Raw genomic sequence first — 25,309 nt, forward strand, 5'->3', positions numbered from 1 at the left:
ACTTTCCTGCTCCTCTTATGCTGCCTGACCTGCTGTGTTCCTCCAGCTCCATACTGTGTTGTGTCACACACTTCATTGAAGCCTTTTGTCCTGCACTTATTAGGATATTCACAAAACATATCAATGTAAAGGTGAACACGTTTATACTGTCTGAGAACAGACAGTTAACTTGTGGGCAAATGGACTCTGATTGGTAGAGGGATTGCCATGGGAAATGCACCTGTTAGATGATGACTGGCATGCTTTATTCAATTTAAATCACATATGTTGATGCTGATCATCAAGAAATTGCTCTGAGGAATGAAACAGAAAATGGCTATTGCCTATAGTGTTCAGTGAAACAGGCTCAGTTGTGTACATGTTATTTCTACCTGCAAAGAATAGGGCCCTGTGTATTAATATATGTAGCTTCTAGTATGTGCAAGAATGTCACACTGCAAGCCTGATTGATATTATTAAATTGGTTGTCAGTGCACTCAGAATTATTTAATATATGTTGTCCAATCACAGAATTATATCTAATGTTGGACACTGTTTAGAGTTTTGCAAACACAAAATGGTTGAGTATGGTCAGTACCATGCATGCTTTGGACTCTGAAGGGTCATGCTGTTTGATTTGCTGCACCAGTCTTTAGGATTTGGGTCTTTATACCTAGCATCACACAGGCACTGAAATTCATTTACAACATTCCTCATTTTTGTGACAGGCAAAAACATCTATACTTCCTACCCTCTCCCACCCTGGTTATACTGTTTTCCATCCTCTTTCATGGGCAGAAGATACAAAAATTTGGGCCTGCTGTGTTCATCCAGCCCTGCACCTTGTTGCCAACAGATTTAAGAACAGCTTCTTCTTTGCTGTTATCAGACTTAGGAATGGACCCCTCATTTTTTGTGTTGATCTTTCTTTGCACATTCACTACAGCTGTAACACTATATTATACATTCTGTTCTATTACCCTGATGTACTTATGTAAGGTATGATTTGTCTGGTTAGCACCCAAAACAATACTTTTCACTGTATCTTGGTACATGTGACCATAATAAATCAAATTAAACAAATCAAATTTTTTGGCTTGATGGCAGCATTCTTTGAGTAGCAAACACCACTTGTGTTATGACTGCATAATATTAATGTAAAACAACTAGCTTCATCTGTTGCTCAAAGTTTTGAGATACCTTATTCTTTGAAGACAATCTGGAGTAGACTGGGCAGTTTTCAGGCCCGAACATGGCAGCCATAGGTCCATTCATGTGTTTGCGTGATATACATTGAGAAATTATCTGATCAGGGTAGCCATTATCTCACAAAATGGCTTTCAGGCATCCTATTTCAAAATCAAGATTGTATAATAATTCAATGATTTATGTCCCATTTACAAAGTTGCAAATAAGGTGAATATACACCATATGGAAATGTAGGAATTCCATGCATTTATTTCCCAGTGAAAGTAAACTTATGGTTGACACAACCCCAGACAGATTTCACAGTGTTTCTTGCTACTATTATGCAATAACAACATGAATGGTTTGCCACTTACAGGATAGGTACAGACCAATACCAACCTGCCCATGCTCGCAAAACCCTAAATGCAGTGTCTAACATTAGATGCAATTCTGTGATTGGACAAGATTTGCAATATAATGCAGAGTGTACTAGGTGTTATATTGACAGCCAATTAAGATTGTAAGTTGTGCTCTCAATGTGGCATCCTTGACCTGCTGGAAAATATTAATACACAGGACCCTGTTCTTTGCAGACAGAAAGAACATGTATACACACTGAGCCTGTTTTAACTGAACAAAACAGGACCAATTCCTCAGAGCAAAGCCTTAATCAATCAGAGTCAACACCTGGTTTATATTTAAACAAAGCTTGGCAGAAAACAGTTAATCATTATCTAACTAATGCATTCTTTGTGACAATGTCCCTACCAAACAGAATGCAATTGCCAACTGGTCAGCTGTCTGTTCTCATACAATTTTTTGTTCGTTTGTTCACTTCATAACAGCATTGTGGATGATGGAGCTTTCTGGGAAGGAACATTGTAGTTTTAGCTTTGAGGAAGGGTCATTCAACCTGAAAAGTTAACTCTGATTTCTCTCCACAGCTGTGCTTTTCCAGCAATTTCTGTTTTTGTTTCTGATTTACAGTATCTGCAGTTCTTCCTTTTTTTCTGTAGTTTTATTCCTTTCCCTGTCACGAAATGATGAAATTGTGTTTTACAGGACAAAGTGCCAATCAATTTCAAATCTATGTCTCCTTGTAGAAAAATGAAGAAGTGTTAAGCACCGACAATTATATTGTTTGAAATGTATTTTGGTAAGAAAGTTGGATCTAAGCAACAGTCACGGCATCATTTTTACAATTGAAAAAGAATCAGGAAAACACATTTATAATCAAATTTTAACAATCTGAATGTTTTATTGCTTTCATCAGAAATAGTTCTACTTAATGCAAGGTTATTTATTCATCTTCCTTTAATCTCTTCTAAGATAAGAGGGAATTTTCAGATGAATACTTTAAGGCTCAGTTGTTTTTCTGTTAAGGAAAAAGCCCTTGAATTTATATAGCTGTCTTCACTTCTTGGAGAGATCTCAAAATACACTGTAGACAAGTACAAAAGCCAATTTGTGTGCATCAAAATCTCACAAGCATAACTGAGACAAATGACTCAATAATCGGTTTCAGTGGTATTACTTAAGAGATAAATGGTGGCTAGGACACCCAGAGAACTCCCATACACTTCTTCTGATAGTGTCACAATAAATTATCCCTGAAAAGGCAAACAGGGCATATTTCTCAGTAACAACACCTTTGACACTGCAGCATACCCTCAGTATTGCAAAGTTAGCTCTAAAGTTGCTTTGCAGGTGTAAGATTTATTTCCTCCCTTTTCCTTATTATTTGACATGAAAAGTAGCATACTGTCCCAATGATGGATTTATCAGGTGCAACTGTATCTGTGTTTGAGAATCTTTGCTTGTGTTTTGCAAATTTTGGCGGTTGTAATGTTTCTACAGTTCTGAACAGAGTATAATAATTAATAAAAAAACATACCAAGGAATATTCCAATAGAATAGCCTTTTGCGGCATCCTTTTCAACTTGGTCTGCATGAAGAGGAAAACAAACTCCATTTCTTCCATAGTAGTTCCCAAATGTATCTTCATTCCAGAGAGGAATTAAAGCAATAGCGAATCCAATAAGCCAAATTGTAATGTGTATTACCAAAGTCTGGTGCTTTCCTGGTTTGATATTACTGAATGGAAAAACAATGACAATATACTTCTCCAGACTCAGATAAGTCAATAAGAGAACTGAGACTTCAGTAGAAAGCATGGCTAGAAATCCTATCATTCGACACTGGATACTTTCCATCCATAGTTGTGCATGTCTGTTGTACTCCCCACGATATTTGACATCAAAAATTCCAACGAAAAATAGATATACTCCCATCAGACAATCGGCACCTTTTATATAAAAAAGGGACATATATGTTTCAAATAGAAAATATTTGTAATTTACAGCAATATAATTAGGTACGAGCTTTGTCAAAGGAATTGTGCTTAATGGGTTCGCTACCTACGTCTTGCACTCTGACAACAACTGTTCCTTGAGCACAAAATGAAGAACAAAAAGTTCTCACTATATACTGTGCAAAATCAGGAATTGGCCTAAACCATCACTTTTGGTCCTAAAAACTGGCAAGTCTAGCTAAGATTATCCTTGGGGGTGTTGGGGTGGGGGCGGGGGGAGAGGGGCAGTGTAAGGTATCTGAAATATTTGAGCAACAGATGAAGCTAGTTATTATGCAGTAGCAACATGAATGATGTTCACCATGAACAGGATGCTGCCATTAAGCCAAAAATACATTCTGCTCATATCCGAAATAAGAAATGTCGTGTATAAATTTCAGTGCATGTGCGATTCTCACTACATACCAAACACTGGCAGATCGTATCTAACAGCATGTGCCTTTGGCTGTTCACAACAAGCAATGTATTGACTGCACCCAACCAGCTTGTGATTGCAAAATACAGTGTCCAACATTGGATGTGATTCAATGATAGGACATTCCGAAATAATTCCAAGTGTGCTAAGAATTACTGTAACAACCAATTTGAGATTGTCAGTCATGTTCACACAGTGGGTTACACTTAACATGTACTAGAAGCCATGTATTTTAATGAACAAGGCCCTGTTTGTGCAGACAGCATGACTATGTAACACATTCTGCCTGTTTCAACTTAACCAAACAGGTGTGGTTAATTTCTCAAAGCAATACTTTGACCAATCGAGTCAATCTTCCTTGTTTAAATTTAAACACGGAGTGGCAGTTAACGATCCATCATTATTTAACTGATGCATTCTCCATGATAATGTCTCTACTTTTGCCAATCTATCATTACTCTGTTCTCAAACGTTATAAAGAAAGTATCCCTTTTACATTGGTGTTTCTTGTGAATTGTTCTAATTAATGAAAGATGAAAAGGTTCAACAAAATATCTTTATCTGCTAGAAAATGTTGGCAACTGTTGATGCTGGGAATTTTCACACTGACAATGTAAAATTTCCAAGATTTACCAGGTTTGCCCTGAGGAATAGAGGAAAGAAATGCTTGCATTTTCTATCAGTGAAGGCTAAGCACTTCTGTGGCAATGATGTGGTAGTGAGAGGAGGCATACCCAGATTTGCTCTGCCAATAGAGCCATTCTTTACAAAGGGTGCTCATTCCATGTTTAAGTTAAATGATTTCTCAACATTTACATTGACTAAGTTATTTTGAAAAATGTTGGCTGCAGTTTTTGTTGCTGTTAATGGATGATACTGTCAGTATTTGCATATTACAAAACATATGATTAGATATTTTTATTAGTAATTATTAATCTTGATAACATTTTTTCTCATTTCTTTGAGAAAGAAGTATACTTTTCCATCTAATTTCAGGAAACAAGCCTGATTTTTGATAGCTTGGTAGAAACATGTGCATGGAGATTGCCTATCCTTAATTGCCCTTCACAAGGTGATGATGAGAAATTCAGTTTGTGCAATGTACGTAAAAGCATAGTGGACTTTCAGATGTCAACCTGTTCACACTAAAGTAGTGTAGATATATTTCTGAGTTGGGTGGCATGTTGTTTGGATGGTTATTTCCATGTGCTCTTGTTCCCATACAAAACAGCTCTTGTCTGTTCTGGGTTTCTTAAAATTCATTCTCACATGGGATTTGGATGTTGCTGTTCAAGCCAGCATTTGTTGCTCAATGTTAATTGTCTTTAAGAAGGTGATAGTGAGTCAAGTTCTTGAACCATTGCAGTCCATGTGGTGTAGGTGCACTCATTCTGCAGTTAGGGAATTCCATGATTTTAACCTTGTGACAATGAAGGAACAGTGTTTTGTTCCAAGTCAGGATGGTGTGTGGCTTGGAGGGGAGCTTCAAGTGATGATGTTCCCATGTATTTTCTGCTCTTCTCAGCAGCAGAGGTTGCCAGGTTGGAAAGTGCCATCAAAGGAGCTGGTAAGTTCCTTCAGTGCATCTTGTAGATGGTATGTACTGCTGCCACTGTGTGCTGATGGTGAAGTAAATGAATGCTAAAGAAAGCATGCCCATCCAGCGGCTTCAGTGTCCTGAATGGTTTTGAGCTTCTCAACTGTTGTTGAAGTTGCACTCAGGGGAGTGGAAACTGTTCTGTCACACTCCTGACTTGTGCCTTGCAAACAATGGCTAGGCTTTGTGGAATCATGAATGAGTTACTCACCACAAAATGCCCAGACTTGCTTTTATAGCCACAGTCTTTATGTGTCTGATCCAATTAAGTTTCTGGTCAATGATGATCCCCATAAAATTTTTTTAGGATTCAATGACTGCCAAGCCAATGAATATCAGGGGGAGATGGTTAGATTCTCTCTCATTGGACATGATGATTACTTGACATCTGTGCAGCACAAATGTTATTTGAAACTTAGCAGCCCAAGATTGAATATTTCCAGGCCTTATGTAAGTCAGGGAACTGCTGAAGCAGCTGAAAATGTTTGGGCCTGTAACACTGCGGTAAGGAATGCTTGTAGTAATGTCCTGTGGCTGAATTGATTGGCCCCCAATAACTATTACTATTTTCCTTTGAGCTAGATATAACTCCAGATAGTGTAGAGCTTTCGTCCCTGCTTCTCATTGACTTTAATGTTACTACAGCTCCTTGATGCCACGTTCAGTCAAATACTGCCATGAAGTGAAAGGTATCCTTCTCACCTCATTTCTGGAATGCAGCATTTTTTTTTTCCATGTTTAGACCAAGGCTTTAATGAGCTATGCTGTTGAGGGGTCCTGGCGCAACTTGAGGGATGGGAGGGGGATATATTGCTTTTATGTATCGCTGATTGCTAATATTGATTTATATAAACATATGGAACAGAATTTCTCAGATGATGGGAATTGCTGCCCTGTCCCTCTCCAAGAAGCATTAAATGGCTGGAGATAGAACTTTTGCATCTCAACAGTGAGGAATAAGTCCTGCCTTAGATAGTTGCAAACAATCTGATTTGCGAGTTGCTATTTTTCCCAGAAACACTAGCAACAGCAATAGCTAACAACAGGACTGCAATGTATCCCCAGATTCTATATTAGAACCCAGATCCAGTTAAATGTTGAGGGAGGAGAATGAATCCCATTGAAGGCACAGTAAGGTGTGATAGTGGGGAGAGGGGGATTGAAAATTCAGGCAGGGAGGGTGCATCTGTGGGTAGCCAACCTTGAGCCTAGGATTACAATCTCAAAGTTGAGACTCAGTGAGAAGCAACAAAAAGGCCTAGGCTTAAGGTTGACTACCCACAGATGCACCCACTCTGAATTGAGGTTAGGACAGGGGCCTGCCCTCAGCCTCATGTGCTCAATATAAAAGTACAGACACGGGGTGGGGGGGCAAGCAACAAAAAGGCCACCTGGAGAATTTTACAGAGCCATCTCACCACTGCTGACCTTTGTCCCCCCAAACAAAGCTGCCAGTGGGAGATTGTAAACACTTGCCCATTGTAATTCTGAAATGGATTCTTCTTTAGATTATTGACTAATTGAGGCTCACTAGTCAGAGTCAGTCAGAGATATACAGCATGGAAACAGGCCCTTCAGCCCAACTTGCCCATGCCGCCAGTTTTCACAATTTAAACTAGGTTCATCTGCCTGCATTTGGTTCATATTCTTCCATACCTATCCCATCCATGAACCTGTCTAAATGTCTTTACCAAATCGAAAGTGGCATTATTCAAAAATAAAATTTAATTTCTCGTGGACCTCCACCAATTCTTTGCTGGAACACCCATTTGATGATACTCATTTAGATGACTCAACTAGCTGGTATTCCTCCTTGCAGTTGAACTGTCACCTTCTAAAGTTTCTTCAAGATGTAGAATGTAGGAACTCTCAATGGAGAAGGTCCCTGTTGCCAGCCATACATTAACCTTATCTCACACAGGTGCCCTTGTAAGGGCGAACATTTTACAAAGGCACATGAAAACTTATTATTTTCAGCCCTTACCATGACAGTTCAATTGGCAATATGACAGAAATATGCCAGAATAACCCACAGATTTTCAGGCCCAGTGTTATTAAGAGATAGATGGCTGAACAATGTAGAAGTCTTGCAAAAGATAAGCTTTACTGACTTATTTTAAAAGAATATCAAAAAAAATACAAAGAATTACTTACAGCATAAAATTTTTATAGACATAGCATGAAGCTTGTTTTCAGCTCTAATAAGTGATCTCATGAAAATGACGAAAACGTTTCCAAAGCAAGTAAGACAAGCTATGACCCAGACAAATACTCTAAGAATGATGTTAGCTAGTAGGTCTTCAAAGGAAGATATACCATCTGTATTTGGTTTACAACTGCGCACATGAGGAGAATAAGCACAATACTGGAACTTGTTGAAGTATCTGTGAAGAAAAATAGCACAAACCACATTAATTACAAGTATGTCCACTATTAGTTGCTGCATTGTTGCAAATCCTGTCAGAAAAGGTCTTGTTCAATCTGTTTATGAAGCGGTATTAAAATTTATGTGAAAGCTATTGAAAGTCTGCATAGTTTCAAATTTGCTTTTTCTCATTCTTGTTGGGATGCAAAGAATCAGCCAAATTGTCAATATCTGGTTTACCCTTTTTAAAATATATGCCCACTTTCTAGTCTTACTTTTTAACCTGAAAGAAAATTAATTATTTTCAAACTGTACTGTCATTTCAACGGGTGGGGGACAAATTTTCATAGCCAATCACGATGCAAAAGTAATGACTTCTCAAACAGTGGATAATCGCTTAACTGGTGTTGGGAAAAAAATTGTGAATGCAGTTTTGCAGAAGAATCCTTTTTTAGATAATGCCCTTAGCACAATTGAAACAAAGCTGTTTTATGGAACATGCCTTTAATTTGTTGGGAGAAACACAAACAGATTTTTGATGGGCGATGACAGGCTCCAAATTTGCAAAGGGGTTAGCAGGCATAGCTACTGAAGGAACAGAAGTGTGCCAATGACTCATAAGTTGGCTAGCAATCTGGATATAAACTTGTAAAAGAAATATTTTCATGGCTACAGGAAGTGAGCGGGGGAAAAAGACTAAATTGATTGCTGTTTCAAAGGACTATTACAGATATTTTCTAATCAACCTATTCAGAGATTTAATTACACATTTCTGTGGTAGATGGGGTTTAGAACCTAGGCCTGCTGATTCAGAGATAAGGAAACTACCATTGTGCCACAAGAACAAGCATGATATGCAACAGCTTCCAACTTTACTGTATGATTCTATGAGGCAGATGGAAGTAATGACATGAATTACAGTTATGTTCAATTAGGTTTGAATGTATAGGCCAGGGGAATTCGAAGCACATTCCTTTGAATGCCTCTTAACAATGAATGTGTTAAGTTCCACTGTTAGTATAAATTAACGCATGGACCTTAGGGACACAACGGGAGCAGTATTTGCAAACGGCTTGGCAAAAATACTGCACTGACAAAAAGAAATGTTATCAGGTATTTTAGAAGTAAGGCAGTTTAATTGAAACTAGATTTGTAATGCAGACATTACCAAATCAATGATGGTAAAGAATAGGCTGTAGGAATTTCCATGGATTTAATTACTCTTGGAAGGAATACCCTTAAAAGTTGGTCCCAACCAAACAACTGTAATCTTCATGAAAGATACGTAGAAGTCCTGGGTATGTGCAGGGTTTTTGACAATCTTCCTCTGACGTTATGTAGGCCAATTGGAGAATTCCAAGGGAAATTCCTAACTTCTGACTCTATTGCCACTGCTTATTTTTACAGCAGAAATCCCAATAACAAGCAAGTGCAACATGATGGTGTCTCTGAAATGAACAAATTGATGAAATACAAAGAACTAGTTGATTTACTTAGGGGTGAGAGACTGAAAGGCATCCCCCAGGGATCCATAAAGCTACTAGTATGTATTATGCAATGTATTGTAAAGATCTGTATAATATTGCATGTAATGACACTCTAGTACTCAGATAAATAAATATGTTAATTACATTTTTGGGGTTCTTTTATCTCTTTTTAAGACTAGAGATTATTGCGTTCCATGTATCAGATGATGCTTACAGGTGAACTGTAGATCTGTCTGTCCTGAAGGTGCTTCCATGGCTACAGTTTGAAAGTAATACTTTACAGCATGTTGAAGGGAAAATCTACCCCTATATTTTGATAAATCAACAATTTTTTTGTTTAGTAGGGTATCAAGCTATAACCATCAAGGGTAGCTAAATGAATTTAAGGCGAAGATCAGCTATAAGCTGAACCTTTACATTTCTTAATTTAAGTCGGAGTTGTGTTGAATTTTTTGAAGGGTTTGTCACTGCAAGGTCTAGCGAGTTCGCTCACCCAATCTTACTAAGCTTGTCACATAAATTACCTACTATACTGCAATGGCATCTCTCATTTGATTTCTGCCCATGTTACCATGCATCGCTCCTACAACCAGCTGCCGCTCAGCAGATATCCCATTATTCTCTGATATCCATTGTACCCATGCCATCTTTAAAGCCTTTTGGGCACCTGGACTAGCACTTTCAGACTGGTGCTGCCCTGCCCAGTTCCTGATGGTTTTACATGGTAGACAGGGGGAAATCAGCAGCCCAGTGTGTGGGCAAGTATCTGCAGGTCCTCCTGGACAGGGTGAAGCAGAGATGGGACTTCCTCTTCCTCCAGGACAAGGACTGGAGACCACAACACCAGACCATGTCAACTAGTCTGAGGTTGCCAATTGGCTCAGAGTAGACTCAGCCACCTGGAGGAATGCACACCAATATAAGAAGAAGGACAATGACCTTCTCTACTCCACCAGCCTTCCTGATTTCTCTCATTTATTCTATCTCTGCTACTGCATCCACCTCCCACCAAAGCTCATGCTCTATTACTATCACTATTGCCTGTCGCATCTCCCCTGCTCTCTCTCAACCACCCCAATCCCAACACCACTGACTCTATATACCCTCTGTGCTGCCTCTCACTTACTCAGGACACTTCCCCACTGGCACCAAAACAAACAGCCACACACTTTAATTTCCTTTACTAGCATTTCTCTCATTCTAGGAGAGAAACAGCCCACAATTGAGCAGAAAAATTCAGGACGTGTGGTATGTTTCCTCTCATTTGGCTCTTTACCCTTTAAGAGGAGAGGTTCCTAACTCCAACTGCCCCAAGCAAGGCCTGATTTTGGAGGTTGCCCTTAATGGTCTGTTCTGGGATCCCTAAGTGAAGGCTACCCCACTTGACTTGACTGAGGCCTGCTGACAACTATGATTTGCTTCCTGTCTTTGTGTCTGTACTAAATAGCAAGTTGAGACAGCAGTAATATGAGCCTGATATTTTTGGCAAAGTGCACAAAATCAAGGCAATCCAAGGCATGGATGCAGTGAGCATCCAGATAGACTGAGAGTGAGTGGGAGAGTACCATGACAGCAAGCAACATACCAGAGATGCAGCCTGGTTCAGTCCATGAGCTGGGCGCGTGTTCCTGATTGTAAAGTATCTTTGCAGCAGCATTACAGTGATAGTTGTCATTATGGTCTATAAGTAAATCGGAGATGTATCAGGCAGGGTGCTTAGAGGCTGACATATATTGGATGCCAATGTATGTGGATGTAGGGTGTACATGCTTGATGCCCGTGGAGTGTGCCTTACATATTGGTGTTCACTTTCCAATATAGAGATCATTCAGAGCAACTCGCAAACTGAATCTACGAGGTGCTGGCTCTGGTTTCCTTAAAGATTTTCCATGTATAGCTTGTTTGGTGAGTTTGGTACGATAGGAGGCTGAATATTAATAAAACAAGTTGTGACGTTAACAAGGTATATAACAATAACGAGCATCAGGGGAATCATCATCCCTCCATCCAGTATGCCCCACCCTGCCGGTATCTTTTATGTTTCAGGGAAACCCCTCTCATTCTTCTAAACAGCAGTGATTATAGCCTAAGTTGACCCAATTTCTCCACATATGACAAATCTGTTATTCCAGGAACCAGTTTGGTGAATCTTCGTTGCACTTCAACTATGGCAAGTATATTTTTTCTTAAGTAGGGTGACCAAAACTGCACTCAGTTCTTCAGGTGTGGTCTTACTAATGCCCTGTACAGATGCAGTAAGACTTCCTTGCTGCAGTACTCAAACCCTCTTGCTAATGGAGGCAAAAATAATAATTGCCTTCCTAAATGTTTACTGTACCTGCATGCTTGCTTTCAGTGATTGATGTACATGGGCACCTAGGTCCCTTTGACAATCAACATTTCCCAATCCACCACTTATTAAATAATACTGTATTTCTGTTTTCTTTACTGGTGTAGACAAATTCTTGCCTGCACACTCAAGGTCATAAATACAGGATCTCTCGTTAATAATCTCACTTTTCCCAAGAAAATTTGGGACCAAAATTCCTGATACAATCATAATCGGTACAAACTGTCATGTAAGAGATTCCCAAATACCTGATTGTTCATATCTGGTAGAGATTATGTGAATGTGCCCTTGAGCAACGACATGTATAGAGTAACAATGAACAGTGTACAACATGCACACAGACAACTAGGCACAGTTTTGAATGGAATGAGCCCCAGCAAAGGCTTGCTCAGGCTTCATCATAGACACAGATAGATGAAGGTTGCAGTATTCCATGTAGGTCACTAGCCTATTATGCAACCATGCAACATTATCATGCCCAAAAGGGTGAACAGCAGTCCTGTATACAGACTTACAAAATGTACCTTGTAATACAGAAGTGAAAAACCATTTTTATCTAATGTATGTCAGGCAAAATTGTTATGTTAATTGATTTTAGTCAGCTAGATCTTTGGAGGGTAGCTAATGTAGCCCTTCTATTTAAAAAGAGAGCTAGAGAGAAAATCAAGAATTATAGACCAGTCAGCCTGATGTCAGTGGTAGGGAAAATACTGGAGTCCAATATAAAAGATTTAGTAGCACAACACTTGGAAAACGGTGGCAGGATTGGACAGACAGCATAGATTTACAAAAGGGAAATCATGTTTGACAAATCGATTGGAATTCTTCAAGAAACTAACTAACAGACTTGATGAGCAGGAGTCACTTGATGTGGTTTACTTAAACTGTCAGAAGGTGATCGACAATGTCCTACATAAGTGATTAATGTATAAAATCAGTGCATGGGAGTTGGGGTAGTGTATTGATATGAATAGAAAACTGGTTGACAGATACGAAACACAGTAGGAATAAACATGCCTTTTTCCGAATGGCAGACAATGACAAGTGGGGCATCGCAGGGATCAGCGCTAGGACCCCAACTATTTACAATATATGTTAATTGGATGAGGGAACTAAATGTAATATCTCCAAATTTGCAGAGTACACAAAGCTTGTGTGGGAGGGTAAACTGTGAGAAGGATACAGAGATGATTCAGTGTGACTTGGATAAACTGAATGAGTGGGCAAATGCATGGCAGTTGAAGAATAAGGTGGATAAATGTAAGGTTATCCACTTCAGTAGCAAAACAGGAAGGCAGATTATTATCTGAATGGCAAAAAATTGAAAGAGGGGAATGCACAATGAGACCTGGGTGTTCTCGTATGCCTGTTGCTGAAGGTAAGCATGTAGGTGGAGCAGACAGTAAAAAAAGCAAATAATATGTCGGCCTTCATAGCGAGAGGATTCAAGCACAGGATGTCTTGCTGCGCTTAAACAAGGTCTTGGTGAGACCACACTTGGAATATTGCATGCAGATCTGTTTGCCTTGTCTGAGAAAGAAGACTTCCACTGTACAGGGTGTGCAGCAAGGGTTTACCAGATTGATTGGGAGATGCGCCCAATTTGATTGTCAAAGGGACCTAGGTGCCCATCTACACCAATCACTGAAAGCAAGCATACAGGTACAGTAAACATTTAGGAAGGCAATTATTATTTTTGCCTCCATTAGCAAGAGGGTTTGAGTACTGCAGCAAGGAAGTCTTACTGCATCTGTACAGGGCATTAGTAAGACCACACCTGAAGAACTGAATGCAGTTTTGGTCACCCTACTTAAGAAAAAATATACTTGCCATAGTCGAAATGCAACGAAGATTCACCAAAGTGGTTCCTGGAATAACAGATTTGTCATATGTGGAGAAATAGGCTACATTTATTTAAGATGACTGTCCAATTCAATACTTCAGTTATGCTAGAAAAATAACAACAGTCACTATTACAGCAAACCAGGCAAAAATAAAACCCTGTAATTTTTGGAGTTCCACCATCCTATTTATGTCAAGCAAGTTGCATCAGAATCTCCACAAGTACACCTTGCAAACTTCTACTACTTTTTGTGAAAAAGTCTGTCTAGTGTCTGAGGGGCAAAGGATCATTATGACTGATCTTTGTGATATCCCTTATTGGTGCTTTGTGGCATAACATTTAAGGACAGTGTTAGCATGTCAGTGCTAGTGTTGGATTGACTAGAGGACGGTTTCATTTTCCAATAAGCATTACAATTTGCTGGTTCTAGAGGATTTCTGACCCCATACTTTAGATTACTCTTTGATTTGCTAAATCTTTCCAGCTATCATGAATAAGAGGCTTTCTTACCAGATAGGGTTGGGTGTGAGCTTCATATACAGTTGAATTTAAATAAAATGGTTGAAGTCCTGCTGTTAGGGCCAAAAGTGGGAGGCTATCCTTTGGCTGACAGAGAAAACAGGAGGCACATCTCCTGCCGAAGCCAATTAAACAACTACAACCAGGTCTAAAAACAAAGTTGCTGGAAAAGCTGAGCAGGTCTGGCAGTATCTGTGAAGAAAAAAACAGAGCTAGCGTTTTGGGTCCAGTGACCCTTCCTCAGAACTGATTGTGGCTGGGAAAACGTCAGTTTATATGCAGAAAATAGGGAGGTGAGTAGGGTAGGGAGTAAATGATAGGACAGAGCCTAAAGAGAGAGAAGAACAGTTGGACAGACAAAGGAGTTGATAATGATCAGGCTGGGAGGGTGAATAGTTGTTAATGGGGACTATTCGTGATTAACAACAGATCATGTGTAATGGCAGGCTATGTGATAACAAGGGGCTGTTGTCCCTATTAAGGCTGCTGGCCCATTCCCCAGAGATGTCAAGCCAATTAGAAGGTGATGGTTTGTTAGCCTGCCTGCTAGCCGAAGACAGTGCTGAGGCCACCATTGTGGAGAAGGTGCATCAATGACTGAGTTACCTTTGAAAAGGGTCAAGTGAGGTTGGGGGCACTTGGGATCAGGGAGGGATGTGGTGTTGTGTGCTTGAAGCATGGGCAGCACTGTTGATGAGGGGATAGCTATTGCCAGCGTAGGGCTACTCTGAGACAATGAAGTGCCCAAAAGAACAGCTTCAATCCCTAAGCCTACAGGGCAGCTGCCATTGTTCCCTGAACTTTCTTCCAATGAGGTGGCAGGACTCCATTCTGAGCCTGCAAAGACAGGAATCAGCACTTAATGCTACTTAAATGACTCAACTGGCCTCGAGGTACCAGTCTGCCATCTTTCTAAAAGAAGACATACTTCCTAATACTTTCCATGCCATTTTGTTAGTTTTCCTACCTCCTAAGACATCAAAGACCTGTTAAAATTCTGGATGCTTTTTCAAGTAGCCATTGATCCAAAGGGATCAATCAAAATTTGAAGGAGGGATCTTCCAGCAATGGAGGAGTGATAAAAATGAATGGTCTGAAATAATCAGCCAGATGAATTTGTTTGGCAGCAAATAGTTGACAGCACAACACGTATCCTTTTTCACACCTGCTCCCGTGGATATCCACTTCTCAAAGCCTATCATTGCATTTACTTCTCATTTCATTTTCATAAATGAATTTCTAAACTGTGGGATGAATTTTCAAACAACAACCTCAACTCATAATAAAAGCATTACTTCTTTCTAATACATATTAAACAATAAATTAAAAGCTGTTGTATTTACCTAGGAAAAGATACAATGTGATGAATCTTCAGCTGTTTACTTACATATGTTCTAATTTTGTCATGGGCTTAAACATTCGGCTTTCTATGTTTGCAATTTCTATTCCTTCAATACCGCTGTTAAAGCAAAATGGGAAAACAACTTCAAGTTAAATAGTACACAGATCCTAAATAAAAAATAAAGCAAAATCCAAAGAACTGATTTTTCGATCATTGTGTCTGAATTTTTTTTAAATTAAAAAAAAATGCATGAACACATGCAAACATTTTTTCAGAAATAGTCAAATTTCAGAACACACAAATGGTTTTTATTGCCTTCAAATTGAAGCAATATAATTCGATGCAGTTTCTTTCTTGTTTAATCTCATATAGAATTTTGTTCATGTAATGAACTGCAGCCGAACTATATAGAGTTATATAACCAAGCTACATCATATCATGTACAATTTTTTTTTGCAAAACATCAGTTCATATTCATCTAAACTGTGTAATTCACTTACAGAGATTGAAGTTGGCTAAGGGCATCAAACTGATCAGGGTGAATAAACTTGAGGGGATTGTTAGATATATTCCTGAAAGAAGTTCATTAAGTTATTTTTATTATCAAAATGAAAAACATAAATTATAATAAGTAGCAATACCTAAATTATTATAACATTAATTGGTTTTACTTACAATTTTATCAATAATTTTACATTTTTGAAAAGGTGTTTGGGTAGTTCCTGAATCTTGTTTGATGAAATTTCCCTGAGAAAAATAAAAAAAAGAATGATCATTGCAAGGACTATATATATTTTAATTGAAATATAAACTAGAAATTGGAAGTTTAGACTGCAATGTTGAAGGGAAAGAACCTGTTTTAATTTTTGAACATGAAGGAAGAGTGGAACTATATAATCTCTTAATGTTTACCCAAGGGCATATAACCTTTAGGAGAACTGGATTGGATACTTTTGTGAGAGATGCGTACCAGGTGTTCTGAAGAAGGGTTACCGGACCCGAAACGTTAATTCTGATTTTTCTTCACAGATGCTGCCAGACTTGCTGAGCTTTTCCAGCAACTTCTGCTTTTGTTCCTGGTACCAGGTGTCTTTGGGAAAGAAAGAAACTGGCCAGAAACAGCTTTTGGGTTTGTTTTAAGTAATAACTTATCACAGAACTGAGAGGTGAGAGAGGAGTTGGGTTCTTACACCTTCAAAAACCAGTAAGCAAGCCAATCTCTCACTCTCTCATACTCTCTTGCTCTCTCCCTTGAGTGGAAGAAATAACACTCAAATATTCTGCAAAGAAAGAAAACTTCTAACTCAAGCCAAGGTCCAATTGGCCAGTCACTGAATTAAAGACTGGTGCAGTTGGCAACAATGTGATATCATTGCCACAAGCCAAAAGAACTGTGAAACTGTCATCTTCATCTTGATTTTGTTCAATTTTGCCTACATTTTCCATCCACAATATTCATGGAAACAAACATTTTGCCTCATATGTCTTATCTTGTCCATCCCATTTGTTAATGAATGTGTACATGCTTAGATTTAAATGAGGTCTAGTAATTAATAATCTATTTTTGTGGTATGTTAAAGAATAATTTTGTTATAATAAATGAGTGTTTGATTTCTTAATTATTGATGAAACCTGGTTTGAGTTTCTTTTATCTTAGATAGTGGTCACAATCAAGGCATTAATTATCCTTGTGATTAAATTAGTCATATTTCACATTTGTGACAACTTGTGGAATAGTGAGGCTTGAATTCCAATGCACTCTTCCATCAGAGTCATGACAAAATTTTGTGGGCTGGTTTGGAATCTTTGAATGCAGACAGTGTGAGATTGAACATAGAATAAGAGTAATTGGCAAGGATTAACTGGACAGTTACCAGCTTTCTCAATCTGTAAAATAAGTTGGCATTGGAAGCAGCTAAAATATCCTGCAGACAAAGGCATATCTCTAACCGATTTACAAGAATTACCAAAGGCAATGGCCAAAGAATTGACAAAGGAGATAAGGTGAAATATCCTGCAGAAGCTACAATAGCAGAATTAATTAAACATATTAATACCGCATTTGGGATTAATGAAATTCAAGAGACACCAGGGTCTGAATCTTGCTTCTTTGGATAAGTCCGAGTTGTGTCAAATTTTCTGGAGGATTTCTTGCCATGACGCCTAGCAAGCTTTCTCCTCCATCTCACCAAACTTGCCTCATTAATCGCCTACCATATCCCTATGACGTCTCTCAAGTCTGGTTCCTGCCCAGTTTAGCATGTGTCCCCCCAGAACAATTCACCACTCAGCACTTATTCAGCAAAAGACCAGCATCCCTTGTGCCTGCGCCATCTTTATAAGGCCACTGCTCTAGGCCAGACCAAACCCCCCTTGAAATATATTAAGAAGATAGTCTAGACCATGACTTTTTCTTATTTTAAAGGTAAATATAAGGCATTGTGTTCTGGATGCAATTTGATTGGTCTAACTACCAGGCTTGAAACAAAAAATATTTTGTACACACACTATAATTAAAATGCAGACAAAATAAAAATAAAAGAAAAGAATTGGCTTAACTTTAACTCTATCAAACTACTTAACAAAATTGTATAACATATTACTAATTGACTCTTCCAATATAACTCTTCCAACATCCTATAAACACACACTTCGCAAATGTAAATTCAGTGAAATAGATTATGTCACATGCAATTCTAGCAGCAGGAAGCGAACTTTAGCTTTTAGCTGTAACAGAGAGAAAATAAGAGCTTCCACACCCAGCTTCAAGATCCCAGCAACTGCTACTGAAGGCTTAAAACTAAAAAAAATCCTGATTCTGTGGGAGCTTGACCCCACGCATTCAGGCTGCTTCTATTGTTCCAACTTTAATACAAATACGCAAGGCCTCACAAGCTGTCTACTTTATTGTTTTTGGAGTAGACTGCTTGTCGCCTTTGTCTCAACCTTTCTTCATAAAGAAAAGCAGGACAAACTGTAATTCTTAAAGCCATAGTATCATTACAGCTTGGAGGACAGGGATGAGCATTGGCACCCGAAGCTGTCCTGTTCATTGTTGGCCAGAACCTGAACATGTTGGAGAAGGGGAAGATGGCACCATTTTTCTTCGACAGGGACCTGAAGGTCCTGATAGAGGGGGTGATACAACAAAGAGGTGTCCTCTTCCCAGAGGACCACCCGAGGAGGTCTTATCACCAGACATTGTCAGCCTGATCAGATTCACCACCCAGGTCAGTGCCATCTCTGGGAACAGCTGGCAATGCTGAAAGAAAGTGTCACAATCTACCAGTGTTACTGCACATACCATCCACCACCCACCAAGGCTCATGCCCCACTACTCTCACCGTTGCCTAGAACACCTTCCCCCACCCATTCTTCCCCTCAGCCTCGCACACTACTAACCCTGCACACCCTCCATGCTGCCTCCTCAGTCATTTGGAACACCTCACCACTTTCCCTCTACATGTGAGACTAATAGCCGTATCACCTATTGTCATTTCCTTCATTCCTGCCTTTTTCGCACTACAGGATAAGACAGCCCATCACAGGGCAGAGAGAGCTTATGCTGGTGAGGGATGCCCAACCTCCGTGTACTCACCTGCTAAAAGGAGCGAATCCTGCCCCCCACCCTGCAGTAAAAGACTGGGACTGTTCTTGCAGGGGTGCAAAAACAGGAAGTTCCTGTGGTGGGACATGTAGGGGAATAAGAAAACCTCATCACACAATCAGACTGATACCTTTTTAATACCTATTCCAGTTTTTGAAGAACCAATAACTAGAGTGTTCATAAGTTATGTAGGTTCATTTCTGAACATGAAAATAAGACACCTGCATATCCTTAAAGTTAAGAATGTGACCACCCAATTTTCAGAAGGTATTTCTTTGAGGACAATAGCAGCAAAAGTAGTGGTCAAAAACTTAACTCAGTTTTTTACTCATTATGCACTATCAATAGATATGCAGTTAGCCTTAAGTTCTAACTCTGTCTAAAATTTTTCAGAACATAAACGATGTGTAGAAAACAGTGAAAGTCCACTGTGTGTCATTCACTAGCATGGGCAGCTTTGGATGGATACTCTCAAGACAATGATTAAAGCATAATAGCCGGGAGACCATGTTAATGGAAGCTTAGGCTAATGCTGAGACATAGGACATGGGACAGATGATGAAATTTGAATTCAATATAAAAATCTGGATTTTAGAAAATTAGCCTCAAGGTGACCACATAACCACTGCCAATCATTGTCAAGAAAAAAGACCCGTGCAGTTTACTAATGTCCTTTAGGGAAGAAAATCTGCCATCCTTATCTAATCTGGCCACTTAGCAACTCCAAGCCCACAGTAATGTGGTTGGCTCTTATTTTCCCTTTAGATATTAGGGATAAGTCATTAAAGCTGGCCCCAGGCAGTGATTCCCACATCCACAAGTGACTTTAAAAAAATTGTCATGAATACCTGCATCATTGGATAAAAATTTGGTTTATTTGTTATTTGCCACCAGAGACTGCTTGAAGGAATCTATTGGGTTTAGTCCATTCAAATTGATCTATGATCATGAGATAAGAGGTTCATTGAAATTGACTAAGAAAAGCTTTTTAAGATGAAAAGATGAATCCTCAACATTGGATTACATTTCCACATTTCAAGAGAGACTCACAGGAGCATGCAATGTAACACATTATCATTTGAAAACTTCACAGGAAAAGATTAAAGATTGGGCAGACAAACATGCTACAACTAAAATATTTCAAAACAGGAGAGAAAGCATTAACATTATTATCTTTACAAGGTGAACCTCTGAAAGCAAGATTCAGTGATCCTTACAGGGTTATTTAAAGTGACTTAACTACTAGACTCTTCACATCACAGGGAAAGGAATAGGTTTTGCTGAATAAACATAAAAGCCAGAAGTACAAAAGCAAGAATAAGAAGGAACAAGTATGTCAGATGGCTAATAAGAATGGATTAGGAGGAGTAGATAATTAACAAAGCAAATCTTCTATGATCTGATTGCCAAAGCTGATATACTAGGACAGTGAGACACTGTATTCTCATGCTTAGATAAAGGATTACGGGAAGCTTTTATAAAGGATACATTGGAAATTTTAGAAACCTTTTTTATTCATTCATGGATGTGGATATTGCTGTCTGAGCCAACATTTATTGCCCAGAGGGCAGTTAAGAGTCAACCACATTGTTGTGGGTCTGGAGTCACATGTAGGCCAGAGAGGTAAGGATGGCACCTATCTTCCCTAAAGGTCATTAATGAACCAGGTGGAATTTTTCTGACAATTGACAGTGGCTTCTTGGTCATCATTAGATTCTTAATTCCAGAGTTTAATTTCAATTCTACCATCTGTCATGGCAGGATTCAAACTTGGGTCCCTAAAATGTTACCTTGTTCACAGGATTAATAGTATTATGATAATCCCACTAGGCCATCATCATCCCTTTATCTGTACCAATACGAATAGATGCATATTGTTAGCTAGGCATGGTGTGTTTGTAGGGGAATCAGTATTGATAAAATAACATCTTAATTGGTGAAACCCAGGAAAAGAGCTCAGGTGGAAGTGCAGGTTGATTACATGCTGGGAAATCATCATATTGAACCTAGCCAAAGCAGCTTGAGTTCACCAGTCATTTTAGTTTCTCAACTCGATTAATTAACTAGACTCTGCATAAACTATGAAAATTAAATGCAGTAATGCAAATAGATTTGTACCCAACTCCTCAGCTAGAAGATCATGTTGATAGAGTTGGCACTGCCTCATTGCTTTCTAAAACAGATTTATTGAAAGGGTATATGCAAGTACCATTAATATTAAGAGCTAAAGATGTATCAGTTTTTGTTGCACTAAATAACTTTTGATCAGTTGAATCATCTAATTTGAGTTTCAAAACATACCAGCTTCATCCCATAGACTACTTAATCATGTTATAACTAGTGTGCCTAATTTTGTAGTTTATTTAAGCAATGTCTTGATATATATAACACCCCCTGGGAAGAATACGCAAAACAATTAGAAAGCTTAAGGAATTAGTTAGTTGACTTAGTAATAAATCTTGCCAAGAGTGGCTTTGTGAAAGTGAGTGTAATTTAGCTATGAAACATTGTAGGGCAACAGGAAGTAAGAACGATAAAGGCTCTGAGAGAATTCTCCTTTCATAAAATTAAATGGAAAATCATACATTTTGTGGATGTGTGTGTGTGTTTTAATCAGACTTTTCTGTCTAACTTCAGCACTGTAGTTATGTAACTAACATATTTATTAATAGAACAGGCAAAGGTATATATGGTAAAAAGTGTCAAACAGCCTTAAAGAAGCTGAAGGTAATTTAAATGAAAGAAACGTTGTTGGCTGCCCCTGACTTTACTAAACCTTTTATAGTGGCAATTGATGCTAGTGTCTTGGAGGTGGGTGCAGTTTTATTGCAAGATGATGAATTGGGAATAGAGAAGCCAGTGAGTTCCTTTTCTAAGAAAATGCAACAGTAGTAGAAGAAGCACTTTTGGAAAAGATGATTCTGGGGTCTTAAACATTTTGAAGTTTATGTCTGCCATGACCACAACAGAACACAAATATTTCAGACTGTAATCCCTTGACTTCTGTAGAAAAATTTAAATCTTGAAAAGCAAGAATATTTTGATGGAGCATATCAATTCAACCTTATAATATAGAAATTGTTCACATTACTGGAGAGGATAACATAACTGCAGATGTATTATCAAGAAACTGGAGCAGGTTGAACATTTGAGAAGAAAAGATGATAAAAAATAATATAAATTCTGAACAAAGAATAAGTGATGGTGAATGATTTTTTTTCTTGTGTGTTTCATTAAGTTTGGAAAAGCAACCTGGAGGGAGAGAGAGAGAGAGAGAGAGAGACAGACAGACAGACAGACAGACAGACAAAGAGAGAGAGATAGAGAGAGAGAGAGAGGTTGTCCTTTCCAGTTAAATCTGCAAATCAGAATATCACCCGAGAAAATCCCATAGGTCCTGTATTGGCAGTTTATTCAGATGTCTGTGATGGTACATTCCTACTTAATCATGGGGTCCCTCAGATACCCTTTTGCGTGTCCCTCAGCAGCTTTATACTGCAACAAGTACTGTAGCACTTCCACGACCTAGTGAAAGAGAAACTCCTGTTCCAGAAATAATGGGGGAGTCCTCAACTCCTTGCCTCCAGCACAATCTTCTGGATGCCGCTCGTTCTTCTTCTCATCTATTACATTCATCCCTAGATCAGAGGGCAAAACTTTTGAAAAGGAGAGTGCAAATTTCACTTCCTTATTCTCTTTTTCAAAAGGCTGATCATGCAAGTCCTGGACCCTTCTTCTTAAACCAGTTTTTGGTGTGTTTTACCTTTGTTGCTACTCCATTTAAAGCACAACTTTGAAGGCTTAGTGACAGGAAAAATGAATGCAATCCTGGTCACCTCTTTGAGCTGATATTGGAATTATTTTATTAGTGGGTGTGATCTTTGTGTGGTCTTACGTTTTCAAAAACCATTAAACAATTTGAGAAAGAAGGGTCTAGGCCTGAAACGTCAGCCTTCCTGCTCCTCTGATGCTGCTTGGCCTGCTGTGGTCATCCAACTGTACACCTTGGTATCTCAGATTCTCCAGCATCTGCAGTTCCTACTATCTCTGAAACAATTTGGAAAGTAATTTTCTGAGGAGGTTCCTGGATTTTTCTTGTTTTTGGTTTGTCTACTATGGAAGAGGTCACTGAGCCTTGTTTAAACAATAACTAATGTATTATATATAAAAACAATATATCCAGTTTTATAAAGTCTGTTGGACTCTGTTTAATACATGTTCGTTCTTCTCACAAGTTTCTCTGTTGTGTGATCTCTTTCACTATTATATGTGAGATGCTATTCACACTGTCCTAGGCATTTACCGCTTCAAAGCCTTGCACTGTAAATCGGAATCCCATAGATGCTAACTTTGCATCATTAGCCTCTCAACGAAGCACGTACACATAATATCTTGGTTCTTTGTACAATATATATTGGTTCTGTGTACTGAGCAGGATTATTATTGCAATCACAATTAAAACAATTTACAAGTCTGAGACAAGGATTATTCTGAATTTCTGAAAAGAAAGGCAGATTTGTGAGCACCAGGTGAACCAAGCAATATGGGCATAGCATGGAAACGTGGAGTTGATTAGATGTTCAGTTATGATTTCATAGAATGATGATGCAGATCCAAGGGTCAGATGTCCTAATCGTGCATCCACTTCTTATCTCCTTATACTTGTGATTTCTGTTTATATACATGCATATGACACACTTATAGGTTCAGATTTTGGAAATGCTAGGAATTTTGAAAAGTGATCCAAGTTAAGCATGGAAAACAAAATGAAATTAAATACTTTATATTTCACAGTTATACTGCAGTTTTTATATGCGTGACATTATATCCACTAAATGCTGTTAACTTACAAAAGGAGCAATCTCTTGCAAGTATTCAAAATGTTTTTGAACTAGATTGCACTTCAAAATTGATTAAAGATCTGATATTTTAAGGTAAACATTTTGAGATGAAATCGTATACTTTGTAGCAATAGTAGTAAGTGCACTAACTACATCTTGGCCTATTTTCTCCTGCTTCTGCTAAACTTGCCTATTTACAAACCATAAATCAAGTGACACTTAGGTCAGGGATGTAACCGACAGAAAATAAAATTTTCCAGGCAATATATGTAGAATTGCCTTATAATTGGCAACTCACCTATTCCTGATTATTCTGTCCTATCTTCATCTTATTACAGGGCTTCCAAAGTGGGGGTCAGGACACCACCATGTTGCAAACTTTGAGGTGGATATGGCTAAATCCCCTTCCCATTCTCTTAGGTGGTCTTATCCTCCTACCCCCACCACCCCACCAGTGCTCACTGACAGGTCAGCGTGTGAATAGGTTTGGGCAGCACTGCCTCATTACCTTGGTAAATCGCTTTACTGTTAAGAAAAAGTATTTTTATACCTTCGGTAAGTAAGACGCATTCTGGCATTATCACTAAATGTGAAGGCTAGGTACATCTAATAACATATCAAATATTTAGGAACTGTTCAAGAAGCAAAACTGCATTGGTGATGTTAGGAAACATGCAAACTTACAGTTCTATCAAGTTGTGTAATGGAGCAAATGTCTTTTCTGAAATTGTAGTAATTTCATTCTGCTGAATGTACCTGTCAATGAAAAAAAAGTCACAACTATATTTCTACTCATTGACATTGATATGTTTATCTTTAAACTCAATTGTTACCTTCAGTTCTGTGACATAAAGTAAGACTGGGTCACTACTGAAGTTCAAATTCTCCTGCTTAGAGAGTGCAGTCAGGAATTAGTGTGCTTTCAAATTCAAGTGGTAACTTTCAGGCTTCAGACCCTGCATGGGTAGTACGGTGTGCCTGGTGATATATTTCCTCTGACAAGTGAACAGTCTCAATTATGTCATGCAGCTTATGTTTGTAGATTAATCGTGTCTTCAGAACGCATTGCTGGGCTTGTCTGTCTTTAACCAGAACATGATCTGGGTTTGCATCATGGTCACCTACCTCATGCCAGGGCTCTCCCCCGGCAGCAGTAGTGGTTGTCACAAGGGAGCTAATGCTCAGGAATCCAGAGGAATTTACCAGTATGCTTTTAGGTGGCTACGGTAGAGAGGGCTCAGGTTGCAGGATGAGCAGATTCAGGCTGGATGTCAGAGGGGCACGAAGTATGACTCCACAGAAACTTGCCTGGCAGGTGTTGACTTGCAATAAAGAGATAAGGCCTGGAAAAACACAGCAGGTCAGGCAGTATCTGTGGTGAAAGAAACATGGTTCACAGAACACT

General features: G+C 38.8%; 1 protein-coding gene across 1 annotated transcript in view; it reads right to left on the reverse strand.

The window, feature by feature from the left end:
• Positions 1-25,309, reverse strand: part of rxfp2b (relaxin family peptide receptor 2b) — a 125,725-nt gene that overhangs the window by 20,046 nt on the left and 80,370 nt on the right. The window contains exons 11-16 of the mRNA XM_048598144.1: positions 24,589-24,660; positions 16,132-16,203; positions 15,957-16,028; positions 15,502-15,573; positions 7,705-7,934; positions 3,062-3,472 (exon numbers count right to left, since the gene is read on the reverse strand). Of these exons, the coding sequence (XP_048454101.1) occupies positions 3,062-3,472; positions 7,705-7,934; positions 15,502-15,573; positions 15,957-16,028; positions 16,132-16,203; positions 24,589-24,660 (929 nt within the window). The remainder of the gene's footprint in view (positions 1-3,061; positions 3,473-7,704; positions 7,935-15,501; positions 15,574-15,956; positions 16,029-16,131; positions 16,204-24,588; positions 24,661-25,309) is intronic.

This window comes from Rhincodon typus, chromosome 6 (assembly GCF_021869965.1).
Source record: "Rhincodon typus isolate 14 chromosome 6, sRhiTyp1.1, whole genome shotgun sequence".
Lineage (NCBI taxonomy): Eukaryota > Metazoa > Chordata > Chondrichthyes > Orectolobiformes > Rhincodontidae > Rhincodon > Rhincodon typus.